The following is a 15,670-nucleotide window of genomic DNA, read 5'->3' as shown; positions in this document are numbered from 1 at the left end:
TAAATACTGTTAGTTTAAATACATATTAAAACCTATTGAATAGTTAGAGTATCATAAGCACTAATAAGTGAATTTTAAGGAATTTCTTATTATAAGGATTTCTTATTAGTAACAGGAATTAGCATACCATACAATCTAGTTAGTTTTGAGAAATACATGTTTAATCACTGATCGCTTGTATAGGCTTTGCGCTGTGAAAACATAGCCTAATGAATCCTAGTTAGTGGAACCGGATTAAATCATTTGACGGGGCTCAAACTAATGTTATTTTAAGAAACCCTTAATAATGCGATTAAGCAGCATTTGCCGGTGATCCTCTTTTGACACTTTCTGTCATCGTGTGTTTGGATACTATTGGTCATCCCAGGCGTGTGCAGGTCAGTAGTAAGCAGTTAAGAAGATGCTGCGGATCTTTCATATGTTTTTTTTCCAGTCACTAAACCACTGTTTTTAACACGAGTTTGAGTTTCTTCGCTACACTCACCTCACCGATTTTTTCTCTGATTGGCTGTTGCAGGAGAGAGACGCAAATGATTGGTTGAAGATTTTCCTTATGTACTTGACTGACACCTCGCTGTCCCTCACAGCACGTGAACCTGCTGGACTGCCGTCTCGTTCCTGCACTACAGGTGAGCTTTTATAAAGGAATGCTTCAGGCTTCATAGATTTATTTCTGCATATGAGTATTCATAAGATTTTAATTAAAGGGATAGGTAAATTATAACTGAATTTTAATCAGGGATGGATAGAAAATGAATTATGCGATTGTAAATAATGTGCTGAAATGTATATATTAAAATCAGTTTTAAATAAATATACTTGCTGTTATTTTTTAGATTGTTCAGCAATATTGTTTACTATAGCCATATTATTTGTTTTACCCAGATCTTAAACAAATTTCTAGTGTCGCCTGATACTGATAGTTTCACATACCCTTAACTAAACTAGATAAGTGTGCTTTCTTGTGTAATACAGGTCATACATGTATAATAAAGTCATTTCAGTGTTATTGTGATCATAGATGATTTTTCTAGAACTGCATAAAAGACGTTATGGTGTTTCAAAGTACATATTGGTGTTGCAATTACAAAAAGAGCCAAACATTTTATTAGCAGTATGTTATTAGGATTATATAAACTAAGTAAACAAGGCCAGTGGGTTTATTATGTCTGTGGAAATGGACTTTGCTTCTGCACTCATTGCGATATGGCTTACTGATTACAGTTCGATTATTGTAGATCAACTTTTGAAACATAATGATAATTTGACATTTGAAAATACTGATGATAGTTTCATTTTTCATTTAACTGCGGCTGCTTCATTCATCTATCCATCCACAAAGAAAACCTGTTTTCTGTTACATTTGCATTGTATCATACAATGTAATCGCTGAAAGAAAAAAAATGTTATCATCATTCACGTCATATGCAAATTTATAACAGTGACTGCCTTTTACATGACTAATAAAACAAAGTGTATTGACACTGTTCTTGCTGATCTTTCATAAGGTTTACATAAAATAAATGACACCATTTCTGTGGTACAAATAATTAAACCTGATGATCAGAACTTTTTGCACATTTAACAATTTTGTCTATTTAGCATTGTGTACTCTGAATTGAAGGTCAAAGTATAGCTTTAAAGCAACCGACGATTCGCTATCTTCCATTCATGCCTGGCTTTTTTTTTTATTTAGGGAAATGCAGTTTCATCATCATTGTTAAAGAACTTTGAATTCATATCGGGTTGGAGGTTTCCATAATTTGCAAATGCCGATAAGTGACATGTGGCAAAATGGCAGAGGACTCGACACAATGGGCGAGATTGACAGTAATGGCAGCTGTGACAGCGTGGTCAGCTTCAATTCATGCTTCGTAAGACATACTGTACTTATTTTTATGAATACATACTGTACCTAATGTTAAAATACATTTAAATATGCTATACATCTCCAGTTGTCTGATGTATCTAGCAAATGTTGTTAAAATATATTCATATATTCAACCATATATTCCAAATGGGGTTGTTTTGGACCCCATTGCATTAAAAGACAAAAAGATTCTTCAAAATATCTTCTTTTGTGTTCTGAAGAAGACAGAAGAAACTATAAGTAGTACAAAGGTATGTAAGTACCAACATTTGTATTTAAATGGTACATATTTGTACCTTTTGAAAAGGTACTGCCCCAGTGACAACTTCTCTAACTTTTTTTTTTTTTTCTGAGAGTGTAAGTTATACAAGTTTTGATCAAAATAAGGGTGACAAGATGATGACAGAATTTTTGGTTGAATTATGCCTTTAATAAACACGCATTAAAACCTGTCCACAAATGCAAATAATTTATATTTTAGAGTGATGAAAGTTTGGACTATCTCTCTGCTGAAGAGAAGGCTTGTCTCATGTACCTAGAGGAGACCATCCAGTCACTGGATACGGAGGATGACAGTGGCCTTTCCAATGATGAGTCTGATCAGCTGCCAGCTCGAGGAAATGTGGCTAGCAAAGTGGCCCATCTCTCTTCGTCAATAAGACTCAGCAAGCCTCCTAGTCAAGGTGTGTTGTTGCTCATGTAATATTTATAACTACTATTGCCTACGATGCAGTAAAAAAATATTTTTCTTGTATTGTCTGTAGATGTACCCAAAAGCCCATTTGAAGGTCCATTCTCATCTAGCAGCTTAGTGCAAAAAGACATTCTAAATAATACGGCTCCTTCTCCATTTGTCCTTGCAAACCATAACACACAAATCCAAACCAGACCTGAAATAGCTGCAACCCAGAAAAAGATGGCTTGCGAGCTCCATCAAGAAGCTCCACGAGTTCCCTCTGAAGTAAGTGTGGTAGTGATACCACCTCCACATAAAATCAAAGGCGGTAAAGACACAGTGGAAGAACAACAGAATAAACATCAGCCAGAGAAAATGGCACGTAGAGGACCGCTCTCGTATGAGGCTCTGTTGCATCTGCGCAAGAGTGCATCGATTAAGAGAACCAACGCTGCAGAAGCCAAAACTGGAGAAAAGCAGTTTTCTACAAATAAAGATCATGAGGGAGGCATCTCTGGATCCAAAACTCTCACACAGGGCATGACAAGTAGGAGCTCCAAGCCCACTCCTCCACCTGTGGCCCCTAAACCTAAAATGAAAACCCCACACAAGGTCCCAGTGAACCATGAAGAAGCCTCCAACCCTAAGATCGACTCAACCAAGCCTTCCTTGGGAGCATTTACGGTGGATAAAATAATGAACCCAGAGAAAGTAAGAGTAGAGGCGCTTTGCAAGTTGGGTCTCTTCAAGGAGAATACAAAGAACCCAATCTGTCAACGCCTAAAGCATTCAGAGTCCCCAGCAATCTTGGTGCAAAACCAGACCACAAAGGAATGTCTTGCTCCAAGTGTTCCTGCAAGACCTGGAGAACAAATAAATCAGCCAGTACAAACTTACAGTCCTCTCCGCCAAAGGTCTAGGAGCGATCTTTTGGCAGCTTCTTCTTTTCCACAGCATGCCGATATGGCTTCAACCAGGAAATCTGCCACACTGGAACGCACTGGGATGGGACTGTCAGGATCTAACATCACAGTCTTAAATGCAGTTTCTCAGAACCACCAATCAAGTTCTTCTACAGTAGCAACCAACAACCATTTTACAGACACTCAAAAAGGCTCTTATGAATCGGCATCCATAAAAGCAGAGTTGCATGCATCATCTCATTCCAAAGGCTTCATTGTGCCAGTTCCCAGAATTGGAAAGGATCGGAGAGAGGCATTACGAAAACTAGGATTGCTGAAAAACTGAGATTTGTTGACTATTCTCTCCAGTCATGATGTATCAATGAATATTTCTGGGTTTAAGCATCTTTTCAGTTTTAATTGAGAATACCATTACAACAGCCATTTATGAGCACTGTTTATTCTCACTGTGTAATCTCTGGTCTCATGGTGTCCTATACACCAATATTATTATTATTTTTTTAAACAATCATCACTCTGTAGCCTACTAAGATTGGGGTATGAAGATAAAAATTGGGTTCATGTTTTTGAGTAGGACTGCAGCACACACCAAGTGCTTATTATCATTGTTTTATTGCTTGCTTTTGGCATCTGAAGAACATTTGGAACATAGACTGTATGGTTTGGACCCAGAAACTGTTACACATGACGTCTGACTTAACCACCAAATAATAAAAGTGTGCAATTTTATATTGTTAAAAACCACTGGTAGGCTGATTCCTCTGGAAAAGGTAAAAACATACTGACCAACATCAGCTCAACCAATGGTTATTATTTTTGTGACTGTAAACTAGTTGCACAGAGATTGCACAGTTCACTTTTAATAATTTAAATTAATACAGTGTGGAAATTTACCTTTAGTCCATTAATTACTGATTCTAAATAGGGACTATAACAAATGGATTCCTTTGCGATAATAGAAAGTGGTGCACGATAAATATTGGCTGATAATTAATGCGATATTTAATGTGCACCCCTCATAATAGAGTATGTTTACTTTTCCAGGTGATTCTAGTAACTTTAATTTGGAACTAAACCTAATGCTCCAAAATCCTGCTTCAAATCTGTCTTTATGAATTATGTCCGTTTTGCTAATCAGATTCTTCAGAAAATCACTTCCTGTTTTTTCCATTTACAATGGAGTATATCTGCTTCACCAGAGTCTGTTGAACCTGAGGGACCCAGGCTTCCACAGATCAGCTATCAGACAAACTCCTCACTTTACACGCCGGTCAGTGAGATCTGACACAGCACTTCAGTGGATTAGCGCATTATCTTGAGTTGCATCCAACAGACTGGTCTTCATGTTACCTGGCCTCTCAGATTCATCTGTCATTAAAGTTCTTTATCTCGCAATGTGACCTAGTTCATGACTTACACTGAGAATGGATCCTTGTGTTTGTATTTACTCAGTTAACAGTTGCCCTTTGACAGCTGCTCATCTATCCAAATTCACACAATAAAGCACATGAAAAGCAGCAATAAACTACGGTAATATTTAACCACAGAACACACATGAATAAAGCAATAATTTCAGCTTTATATGTGTTGGTTTTCAAGTTTGTCTGTTTGCTTTGCATAACTAACAATTTAAACCTATACTTGTGGTTGAAACCCTGGTGAAAAATATAACTGGTTGAATCCCAATGCAATTAGATTAATACAAATCAGGTGATGCACTGCTGTACAAATTTTGAACTTTTAAACTATGATAATGATATTGATTAGCCCTCACACAGTTTGTGAGCAGGCAGTTAAAAAAAAAAGTATCAGATAATACTGATAACTCAGATTGGCCTTGGTGTGACAGTGCTTTTCTACTTTTTTTAACGTTTAAATATACATTTCAAAATATTTTTGTGGCAAACTAATAATAACAATAGTTTATGTTTATTTTGCCACTCTCACCTCCAAACCGTCTGTTCTCGGTACGAAATTGCTTCAGCAACAGAACTATCCTTCCTCGTCTTCTTTTTCTTTTGACGTTTTATGGCAGATAGCAACCGCTTTTGTTGCATATTCCACGACCTAGCCTACTGAGGGCGGAAAATACATGTTCTTCTTAAATCCTGTTAATTAATCCTGTGTCTTTTAGATATTTTTTACATTATATTGAACACTCTCGCATCTTTATTTAATAGATTTTTCAATTAAAGTTGTGTTTTATTTATATCAGAGCACTGTAATTACGACACTCGCTACAATGAACTCCACTTATTGAACTGCATGGGGTTCCAAAGACTCACAAATACACAAAGCGAAACTGTATTTTACTTCTCTATTCATTACATTTAAGTTAGTAGTTAAAATGACTTCACCTAATTGTTTGGAGTCTGGCTGCAACAGGTTAATCGCCAAAATGTGCACTAGACAGTATGCACTATGACACACACATTCGGTTTTGCAAATTGAAGACAGCAACACAAAACAAGATTTGCAACCCATATGTTGAAATTAGTCTATAGAACAAAAGTGAGACTTGATTTTATCCACTCACCTTAAATGAGTTAAGTGGCCTAGAAAAAAATATTTTGTTTATGGTCTCCATGTTAAATATGGTCAGCCATAACCATGATTATAATACTTTCATTTATAAGATAAATCTTAAAAAGGACAAACAAATTAAGACTAGTTTTCCAGGACAAAAATATTTAATGTAGATGGTAACAGACGTTAAAATACCACAAAAAGTGGGTTTTCTGTGTTGAGAACTCTCAGTTCAAGATAAAAACAGAGCAGCACGTTAGGTAGCATTATTTATATTACTCCAGGTAGTATAAGTTAAAATTCCTATGCAGTGTTTCATGCCACATTATGTGACATTTAGAATCTAAAATTACCATATTTGTCATTAATCACTACTACAACAAAAACATGTTTTTATGTACATACATATGAATTAAAAACAGATAAAAGCAGCTTAAAAAGATAGAACTTCTAAGCTCTCATACGCAAGATTTGTCAAGCCATGTCCTGTCAGTTGCTCTCAGCTGGGATGAACGTCTTGCTCTTCTTGCGTTTTACTTTGCCATGTGCAGGTGGGACTCCAAGGGACTCCAAGCGGAAGGGGCGTGGAAGGAGGGACTCCATATTAAGAGGAGACAAACTGGACCCGACAGAGGTCTGGTGCCCTGCACCATTACCAACTGAACCAGAAAAATTCACTGTAAGAAAATGATTACATTGATCCACATTTAGAAACACAACAGTTGAATGTGTGAAACAAGTGGAAATGAATATTGCATCAGTCTCTCACTTGTGTTTTTCATAGAGTCGCCAGTCAACAGCTGACTGCTCCGTTTTGGCTTGAAGTAGTTAGTGGCGATATGCTCGCTATCACTGCGTTTGAGCATTTCCTTGTAGCGGTCCTCGTCCTCTTCCTGCTAAAAAATGAAGTTGGACTCATTCAGTAATTTATATTCTGTGGATCTAAAAGACTTTAGATTACACTTCGATTCAGATTACACTTAACCCAGGTTTAACATCTTTTTTTTTTAACCTTAATCTCTGGGTTGAGAACAAAACTTTTTTTTTTTTAAAAAGACTACTTTTAACCCTAGTTCATGATAAGAGCTCTTGCATTGCTAACAAAATTTCACTGCCTTTGCGGCCAATGCCCACCTCTTTAAATATTAACACATTTTGTACTTGTTACATACACTTCTTCTAACAAGCTTTATTATTAATTTATTATTTATTTATTATTAAATGTCAAACAGTGAAAGCAAAAACATTAACTAGAATAAAGTAATGCATAATTATTATGAAATATGCAAATAATTAAGGTAACACAGGATTGCTTTAATCCAAGTTGAAAATTACACTCAGACAGAAATATTAAGTGTTAAACCCCTATTTCTGAATGTGGCACATGAATCTGGTATTAGTATATTTGTAGTGTATCTGTGTATAATTAAAAGGTATAAGTTCACCCAAAAATGACAATTCTGTCATGATTTCTCACCGTCACGTGGTTCTAAACCTGTAAGACCTTCGTTCATCTTCAGAACACAAATTAGGATATATTTTATAAATCCGGGAGCTTTCTGAACCTGCATAGACAGCAATGCAACTGACAAGTTCAAAGCCCAGAAATGTAGTAAGGACATCATTAAAATAGTCCATGTTACATCAGTGGTTCAACTGTAATTTTATGAAGCTACAAAAATAATTTTGAGTGTAAAGAAAACAAAAAGAAAGACTTTATTCAACAGTATGCTGTCTATGGAGGGGTCAGAAAGCTCTCATATTTCATCAAACATATCTTTGGGAGTTATTAATGACAGAATTTTCATTTTTGAGTGAACTATCCCTTTAGGTGTCAGAATAGCTTGTTTAATGGTGTCTGAATACCACAAAAGGGTCGGCAAGGTCTGAGGCAGAGTTCCTGCGTGCTGAAAGTCTGCCTGGTGCAATGGCACCTGAAGGGGGGACTGTAGAGCAAGAGAGAGAATATACCTTTAAATCACACAAGGAACTGACTGAAACGTTTGCTTTGCAACATGCACTGCAAAACAGTGAACAAGAACCACAGTTTTCGTCCTCCATGAATTAGTATCATAATTATTTTAAAAATGGATTTGGTGTGCTGTTACAGGTAACTCGTTTATTCTGAATCACTTTTAATGCAGAACAAGTTTCTTTTTTCTTCTATGATCACATTAATTAGTACATAAAAGTATAGTGTATAAAAATGAACTGCGACTTTTATAATTGACTGAACAAAGGTCATACAGATTCTCTGACACTCCTCAGCACTTCACCTGTAGGTAGTGTCGTTTTCTGCACCAGCACCTCTGGCAGTTTCCAGGTCCCTCCCTCTTCATCCCACACCGCCTCCTTCCGCAGTCGATCCAGGTTGCTGTAGTTACAGTCCCTGCGCACCAGGGGTGCCATGCGCTCCAAAATTCCTTGAAGGAGCTGGCCTTCCCGCTCCAGACGCCGGATGGTGGCCAGATAATCATCTCTCTCCATCTCGAACTCTGCCTGAAGATCTCTGATGTCCAATTTGGCAGCTTTTAGCTGTTCATCACATAAACAGATGGTTGGACATTTTGGCCTGCTTCAACAGTTTCATCTCGTTAGTGAAACTAGAAATCTAATCTAAAAGTAAGAAAAAGAAAGATGTACTTTTTACATACTTTTTTGGTCGATTTTAAATAATAGTTTCTGTACATTTATCTAATAAATGTAAATAACGTACATATTGTATTCAAAATGAAAGAAAAAGTTAAATGTTCAGTAAACATCTAAGTACTGAAATCTCTCACCTTCTTCTGCGTGTTCTCCAGGTGTCTGCTCTTGGCATGGACTTCCTCCTGAATGGAATCGTATACGTTCAGCAGAACGCTGTCACTGTCCTCGCTGCTTTGGCTCAGAGCTTCGATAAGCTGCTTCTTCCTCTGGTCGGCCAGAGTCTTCCTCTGTCTGTGTCTCTGCTTCAGCTCCTCGTTCCTCGCCTGCTCTCCACCCACAAACTCCTGCTCCAGCTGCTGCAGCCTTTCAGCCAACAAAACATAGCAGAGATAGCATTATTTATCCCCTGCTTATTAATGTAATCATTTCTATAGCTATTAGAGTGAAATCAAGTAGTTGAGATGACTGGCAAAAATTTCCCAGTTAACCTGAATTCAACCCCTACCATCTCTTTGAAGTCTATTTCTGTCACTGCATTACATCCAAAACAAATCATGCAACCAGTTGGCATATATTTTGAAGAAAGCAAGCACACTCAAATGGTTTAAGTTAGCTCTGAGAAAAGATTTAGTACCATTTGTCTGCAGATGGCATAGTTTCTATGTTTAGTTAACTAATACAATTACAATTTGAAGTTGAAATTCTTGAGGTTTCACCTCTCTAGAACATGCTTCTGGTCCAGCTGACTGGGAGTGGCAACCACAACCATATCTAAAACTGAACTTTCTTCACTTGGAGCTCCTTTGACATTAGCAACAGCAGAAGACCAATTCTCCTACACAAACAAGAGTCATTTAGAATTGGGAGATATAAAAATCAATTAGAAAACACATCCTCATGGCCTATTTAAACCCAGTTTCAGGTGAAATCAAAGCACCTTGGGTACACTGTGTTCAGCATTCGACTGTTCCAGTGAAGTCACAGGTGCAGTGATGGGTTCTTCTTTATCCTGGTCCACACAAGGGCCACCTGTAACAAGAAGATCTGACCAGATTTAGAAGATATAGAACCTGAAGATAGACCTAAAGGAAACTAGTTTCAACATTACCAGTAGTATGTGCTCGACTAGCTTTGGATCTCTCCAGAGAAGAAAGTCTGGTCTCGTAAGATGTTCTCAAGGCTGCAATGTCTTGCTGGAGTTTGACTTTGGACTCTTGTTCTGCATCGTACTGGGCCTGTAGCTTCATCAGTTTCTTCTCATATTCCTACATTTACATGTACATGTACATTTATCCATTTAGCAGATGTTTCTCTTAAAAAAGCGATATACAGTGTATTCAGGGTACATGTTTAATCAGTTCTTGATTTCCCTGGGAACTGAACCCATGCCCTTGGCATTGATAAAGCCAAATGCTCTACAGTTTGAGCTTCAGGAAGGAAAACAAAAACATTTGGAAACAAAGAAGACAAACTAAATGAGTTAATGATCATTTATTTCTATTGACAATAGAGTCAAACGCAAAACAGGAAAACTCATCTACTTACTAGTTTGATTTAACAGCCTAAAATCGCATTCTTTTAGTTTTTAAATAAAGAGCTGAGTCTGAAACAGTTGTAGGAATGTTTAAGTCATGTGACCGTGGAGTAGTTCACTTATAACCTACGTATTAGCCAACCTTTAGCTTCTGACAATTGTATTTAGGCTTCAAAATTCACAAAACAGAAAGTTCCCTCAAATAACTTTCGAGGTGAAGACCTCATCCAAATGTGGAAACAACACATTTAACATTGACTTTAATTCTGTACACACCTCTTTTATCCTGTCTTTCTCTGCCTCACTCACTGATGTGTTACTCTGGGGTCGTGACAGAGCAGCTGAAGAATCTTCTGATTTCTGACCTTCCAAAAGTGCTGATAACATAAAGGAAAGTCAACAATGCGCTATTCAAACACATTCAAATTGAAACAATTGTTGTGTTTCTTACAGCTGAGTTTGACAGATCCCAGCTGGCCAGAGATTAATGCTCGCAGTTTCTTGATTTCCTCCTGATATTCGCGCAGGAGGGCGTCTTTTGGGTCCTCGTTGATGCGTGGACGGTTTTGGATGCTCTTGGCACGGTTGGCGTAGCGTAGAGTACTGATGCTCTCCTCATAATTGTTATCGGCAGGCGAGAGACAAGCCACCATGAGGGTACGCGTGTTTCCGCCCAGCGAGTCCTGAAGCAAACGAGTGAGCTTGGAATCACGATATGGGATGTGCTTGGAACGACCGTCTACCAATGCAGATATAACATTGCCAAGGGCTGAAAGGGACAAGTTGATCTTGGTGGCTTCTTGTAGGCGATCTCCAGTAGCGCCGGTTTTCGACTGACGTTCACTTCCTGCAAGGTCCACGAGGTTGAGCTTCCCAGCACGCAAATGTTCTTCACCAGCAGCATCTAAGCTCATAAATAGATTACCAGAGATTATTTATATACATTCATTTACATAGGACTTAGTAAATGTTTATGATTCAGACACCGACCTGTGTTGCAGATCTCCAGGTGAATGGTGAATATGGAGTGTGAGCGGGATGAATCTTTGTTCATGAGTGTGTATCCCACAGAGCGATTCCTCCAGCCCTGATCCATGATCCGCTCACATTCCCCAACGCTGTGCACCGTATGCATGGACAGATCCCGTACATACACACCACGCTCTGGATGCTCCTTCAGCTAAAACACACACAGCATCGAGACATGAAGTCAATGTACACAAGAGTACAATGATCTGTGTGTGACCAGTGGTTACATACTTCCATCTTCTGTTTGGTCTCTTTTCCCAAAAGGTCTCTGATTTCTTCTTTGTAAATTTCCAGGTAAGAGGCCCGTACAAGGAATTTTGTGTTCTCTGCACACTTTAGAGGAAAAGTTCAATTTTAAGATTAATTTTATGACAATGAATATAGCTCTAATTTTAGGAATTACATTAGAAGTGTTTTTGAAGAATTTCTCTAATGTTTACCAAGTCTGCATTTCTTTGAACAAACATACAGTAAAGACTGTAATACGGAGAAATCTTAGTTCAATTTAAAATAACAGTTTTCTATTGTAATATATTTTAATAATACATAAATGTATTCCTGTGATGCAAAGCAGAATTTTCAGCATCATTACTCCAGTCTTCAGTGTCACATGATCTCTCCGAAATCATTCTAATATGCTGATTTGCTGCTTAAGAAACATTTCTACAGTGTTGAAAAAAGTGGTGCTGCTTCATATTTTTGTGGAAACTGAGATACATTTTTTTTCAGGATTATTTGATGAATGGATATTCGAAAAGAACTGTTTGAAATAAAAAATATTTTGTAACAATGTGCAAGCCTTTACTGTCACTTCTGATCAATTTAATGTGCCATTGCTTATCAAAAACATTAAAAAAAATAATAATAATAATAAATCCTACTGACCCCAAACTTTTGAATGTATTTTAGAATATTTTAATTTGTCATTCATATGAAATATTACAAGTCAGTAAATAATAGAAGTAAATATGATGTTTTATACTATGATGTTACTATCACATGGCATGCAAATTGGTTACCTGGATCGTCTCAAAGATGTGCTCAAAAGCTCTAGGGATAATTCCCCTCTGGGATGGAGGATCCAGAACACCTTGCATAGTGAATGATTTGCCACTGCCTGTTTGTCCATAAGCAAAAATTGTCCCATTGTAGCCCTCCGTTACACCCTGTTTACAAGAAAATAAATTGGATATATATGTATATATATGTATATATATATATATATATATATATATACAGGTGCTGGTCATATAATTAGAATATCATCAAAATGTTTATTTATTTCACTAATTCCATTCAAAAAGTGAAACGTGTATATTATATTCATTCATTACACAGACTGATATATTTCAAATGTTTATTTATTTTAATTTTGATGATTATAATTGACAACTAAGGAAAATCCCAAATTCAGTATCTCAGAAAATTTGAATATACCTTAAGACCAATACCAAGAAAGGATTTTTAGAAATCTTGGCCAACTGAAAAGTATGAACATGAAAAGTATGAGCATGTATAGCACTCAATACTTAGTTGGGGCTCCTTTTGCCTGCATTACTGCAGCAATGTGGCGTGGCATGGAGTCGATCAGTCTGTGACACTGCTCAGTCGTTATGAGAGCCCAGGTCGCTCTGATAGTAGCCTTCAGCTCTTCTGTATTCTTGGGTCTGGCATATCGCATCTTCCTCTCACAATACCCCATAGATTTTCTATGGGGTTAAGGTCAGGTAATTTTGCTGACCAATTAAGAACAGGGTCCTTAAACCAGTTACTGGTAGCTTTGGCACAGCGTGCAGGTGCCAAGTCCTGTTGGAAAATGAAATCTGTATCTCCATGAAGTTGGTCAGCAGCAGGAAGCATGAAGTGCTCTAAAACTTCCAGGTATACGGCTGTGTTGACCTTGGACCTCAGAACACAGTGGGCCAACACCAGCAGATGACATGGCATTGCAAACCATCACTGACTGTAGAAACTTTACACTGGACCTCAAGCAACATGGACTGTGTGCCTCTCCTCTCTTCCTCCAGACTCTGGGACCCTGATATCCAAAGGAAATGCAACATTTACTTTCATCAGAGAACATGACTTTTGACTACTCAATAGAAGTCCAGTCCTTTTTGAAGCGAGACGCTTCTGACACTGTCTGTTGTTGAAGAGTGGCTTGACACAAGGAATGCGACAGCTGAAACCCATGTCTTGCATACATCTGTGTGTAGTGGTTCTTGAAGCACTGACTCCAGCTGCAGTGCACTCTTAGTGAATCTCCCCCACATTTTTGAATGGGTTTTGTTTCACAATCCTCTCCAGGGTGCAGTTATCCCTATAGCTTGTACCCTTTTTTTCTACAACATCTTTTCCTTCCCTTCGCCTCTCTATTAATGTGCTTGGACACAGAGCTCTGTGAACAGCCAGCCTCTTTTGCAATGACCTTTTGTGTCTTGCCCTCCTTGTGCAAGGTGTCAATGGTCATCTTTTGGACAACTGTCAAGTCAGCAGTCTTCCCCATGATTGTGTAGCCTACAGAACTAGACTGAAATAGGATTGAAAGGCTTTGCAGGTGTTTTGAGTTAATTAGCTGACCAGGTGTCTTCAGTATTGAATCTTTTCACAATATTCTAATTTTTTGAGATACTGAATTTGGGATTTTCCTTAGTTGTCAGTTACAAACATCAAAATTAAAAGAAATAAACATTTGAAATATATCAGTCTGTGTGTAATGAATTAATATAATATACAAGTTTCACTTTTTGAATGGAATTAGTGAAATCAACTTTTTGATGATATTCACAGATGCAAATATAGATAGATAGATAGATAGATAGATAGATACAGTAGATAGATAGATAGATAGATATATAGATAGATAGATAGATAGATAGATACTCAAAGCTTAATAGTTAAGAGTCTAAAGGGCCCAACTTGCACAGCATCTAGTAAATAATCTATTTAAGGAAGGGCTGTAGGTTACTTCCGTGACTGATTTTAAACTCTGTGGTCTTCTGTTTCCAGAGACAACAGGGATCAGATAACCATATCTATGGGCATGTACACTGGAAAGGGAATGGCCCCATAGAGGCTGTAGCTGTCACAATGACCATTCCCAAACACACACAGACACACACACACACACACACACACACACACACACACACACACAAATCAATATTACCTCCACCAGAGGATATGCGATCTCGTTATAGATCTGCTCAGTGGAATGGCTTATATAATAAGTCCCATCAAATGTGAACTGTTTGGGCGGCTCTTCCGTAGCTCCGGGTTTCTGAATGAAACACTGACAGTGACTGCTGTCAATCGAGACCACCATCTTACAGTTCATGGCCTTCTCTCTCTCGTTCAGAGGTCGACATCTGACGACCACCTTCACGGATTCCGATGCCATCTGGACGGATAGCGTCGGCACTGCTTATCGGCTGAACAGAATTGGAAATAACACTCCAAAGATCAGACTGCAGTGTACCACGGCCATCTCAGTGAGACAAACAGATCTTCTGTTATTATAAACGACGTTTACGAACAATGTCACCCGGTCCGGGTTCCGTAAATGCCCGTTTGAGGTCAGGCTGCGGCTCGCTGAATTAAATAAAGCAGCGTGTTTCTCTTGCTGCTGCGTTCAGCGTCGCCTAGCAACCTCAAACTTCAGAGGCGCCGGCTGTAGCAGCACAAAGCCCCCAGTGACATGCGCACTGAACATTAAATATTATTAGCATTACATGAGTATCCTGCTCCCACTGATAAATGTTAATATATTTTACACAAAGGAAAAACTTTTATCACCAGACATTTATTTACTATAGAAGCCCGTTTCCGCTACAGTTGAGAAAAAATATGATTTCTATAAGTCATAGCCTAATAATGAGAAAGTTTCTCATTATTATGACTCAGTTTCTCAGTATAATAAGACACTTTCTCGAAATAATGACGGAATCGTCATTCCTAAAATTCGGTGCCATTTCAGTTCACGTGCTATAATTTAGAATATTTTCCGTAAAATTCGGCTAATACTTGTTTCTAAATGCTCATCCTACAAAGTTACTGCCATTAGAACAGCATATAACAAAATAAATATCTACCCAAAATTAATTAAAAAATTATTATTCATATTTAAGTGCACGTCCCCAAATGAGTTTGCATAACTTCAGCCACAAATACTGTATTAAAAAAAAAATCAAACAAATTCCAACTTTTTTATATTGTTGTATATTCTTTTTTTATAATATTCCTCAGCAAAATATCTTTCTGGTTATTTATAAATTTGTAATGCCTAAAAAGTCTTTAAAACTCCTAATTAACAGTTCTTAATTTACGTGTTTTAGAAAGATTCACTGATGTGTCAAAGCACAACAAATCCACCCTGTTATGCTTATTTATAGAGGAAACTGATAATTTTTATTTTTTTGTAATTGAAAACATGGTTAATAAACATAAAAAGTTAAAAGTCTTCC

The 15,670-nt window shown here is 37.6% G+C and overlaps 2 protein-coding genes across 6 annotated transcripts; one reads left to right on the top strand and one right to left on the bottom strand.

The window, feature by feature from the left end:
• The first annotated feature begins 486 nt into the window (after positions 1–486).
• Positions 487–5,048, top strand: LOC113110840 (specifically androgen-regulated gene protein). Of its 3 annotated transcripts, none has more exons than XM_026275060.1 (4): positions 487–629; positions 1,746–1,874; positions 2,352–2,553; positions 2,635–5,048. In XM_026275060.1, the coding sequence occupies exons 2-4, from the start codon at positions 1,770–1,772 to the stop codon at positions 3,792–3,794; spliced, it is 1,467 nt and encodes a 488-aa protein (XP_026130845.1). In that variant the 5' UTR covers positions 487–629; positions 1,746–1,769; the 3' UTR covers positions 3,795–5,048. The 3 variants fall into 3 exon arrangements, with proteins under 3 accessions (XP_026130845.1, XP_026130844.1, XP_026130846.1); XM_026275059.1 differs by having other exon boundaries at positions 488–629; positions 1,697–1,874; XM_026275061.1 differs by lacking the exon at positions 487–629 and having other exon boundaries at positions 1,788–1,874; positions 2,410–2,553.
• A 1,101-nt stretch (positions 5,049–6,149) lies between these two features.
• Positions 6,150–14,867, bottom strand: kif17 (kinesin family member 17). Of its 3 annotated transcripts, XM_026275057.1 has the most exons (15): positions 14,744–14,866; positions 14,377–14,638; positions 12,227–12,373; positions 11,439–11,540; positions 11,169–11,358; positions 10,630–11,082; positions 10,455–10,555; positions 9,753–9,909; positions 9,582–9,673; positions 9,361–9,479; positions 8,779–9,007; positions 8,272–8,530; positions 7,862–7,941; positions 6,765–6,891; positions 6,150–6,672 (listed from the first exon to the last, which is right to left on the bottom strand). In XM_026275057.1, the coding sequence occupies exons 2-15, from the start codon at positions 14,605–14,607 to the stop codon at positions 6,485–6,487; spliced, it is 2,475 nt and encodes an 824-aa protein (XP_026130842.1). In that variant the 5' UTR covers positions 14,608–14,638; positions 14,744–14,866; the 3' UTR covers positions 6,150–6,484. The 3 variants fall into 3 exon arrangements, with proteins under 3 accessions (XP_026130842.1, XP_026130843.1, XP_026130841.1); XM_026275058.1 differs by having other exon boundaries at positions 6,150–6,654; positions 14,377–14,867; XM_026275056.1 differs by having other exon boundaries at positions 14,377–14,866.
• Between the last annotated feature and the right edge of the window lie 803 nt (positions 14,868–15,670).

This window comes from Carassius auratus, chromosome 11 (genome assembly GCF_003368295.1).
Source record: "Carassius auratus strain Wakin chromosome 11, ASM336829v1, whole genome shotgun sequence".
Classification (NCBI taxonomy): Eukaryota; Metazoa; Chordata; class Actinopteri; order Cypriniformes; family Cyprinidae; genus Carassius; species Carassius auratus.
This window is presented reverse-complemented; position numbering and strand designations above follow the sequence as displayed.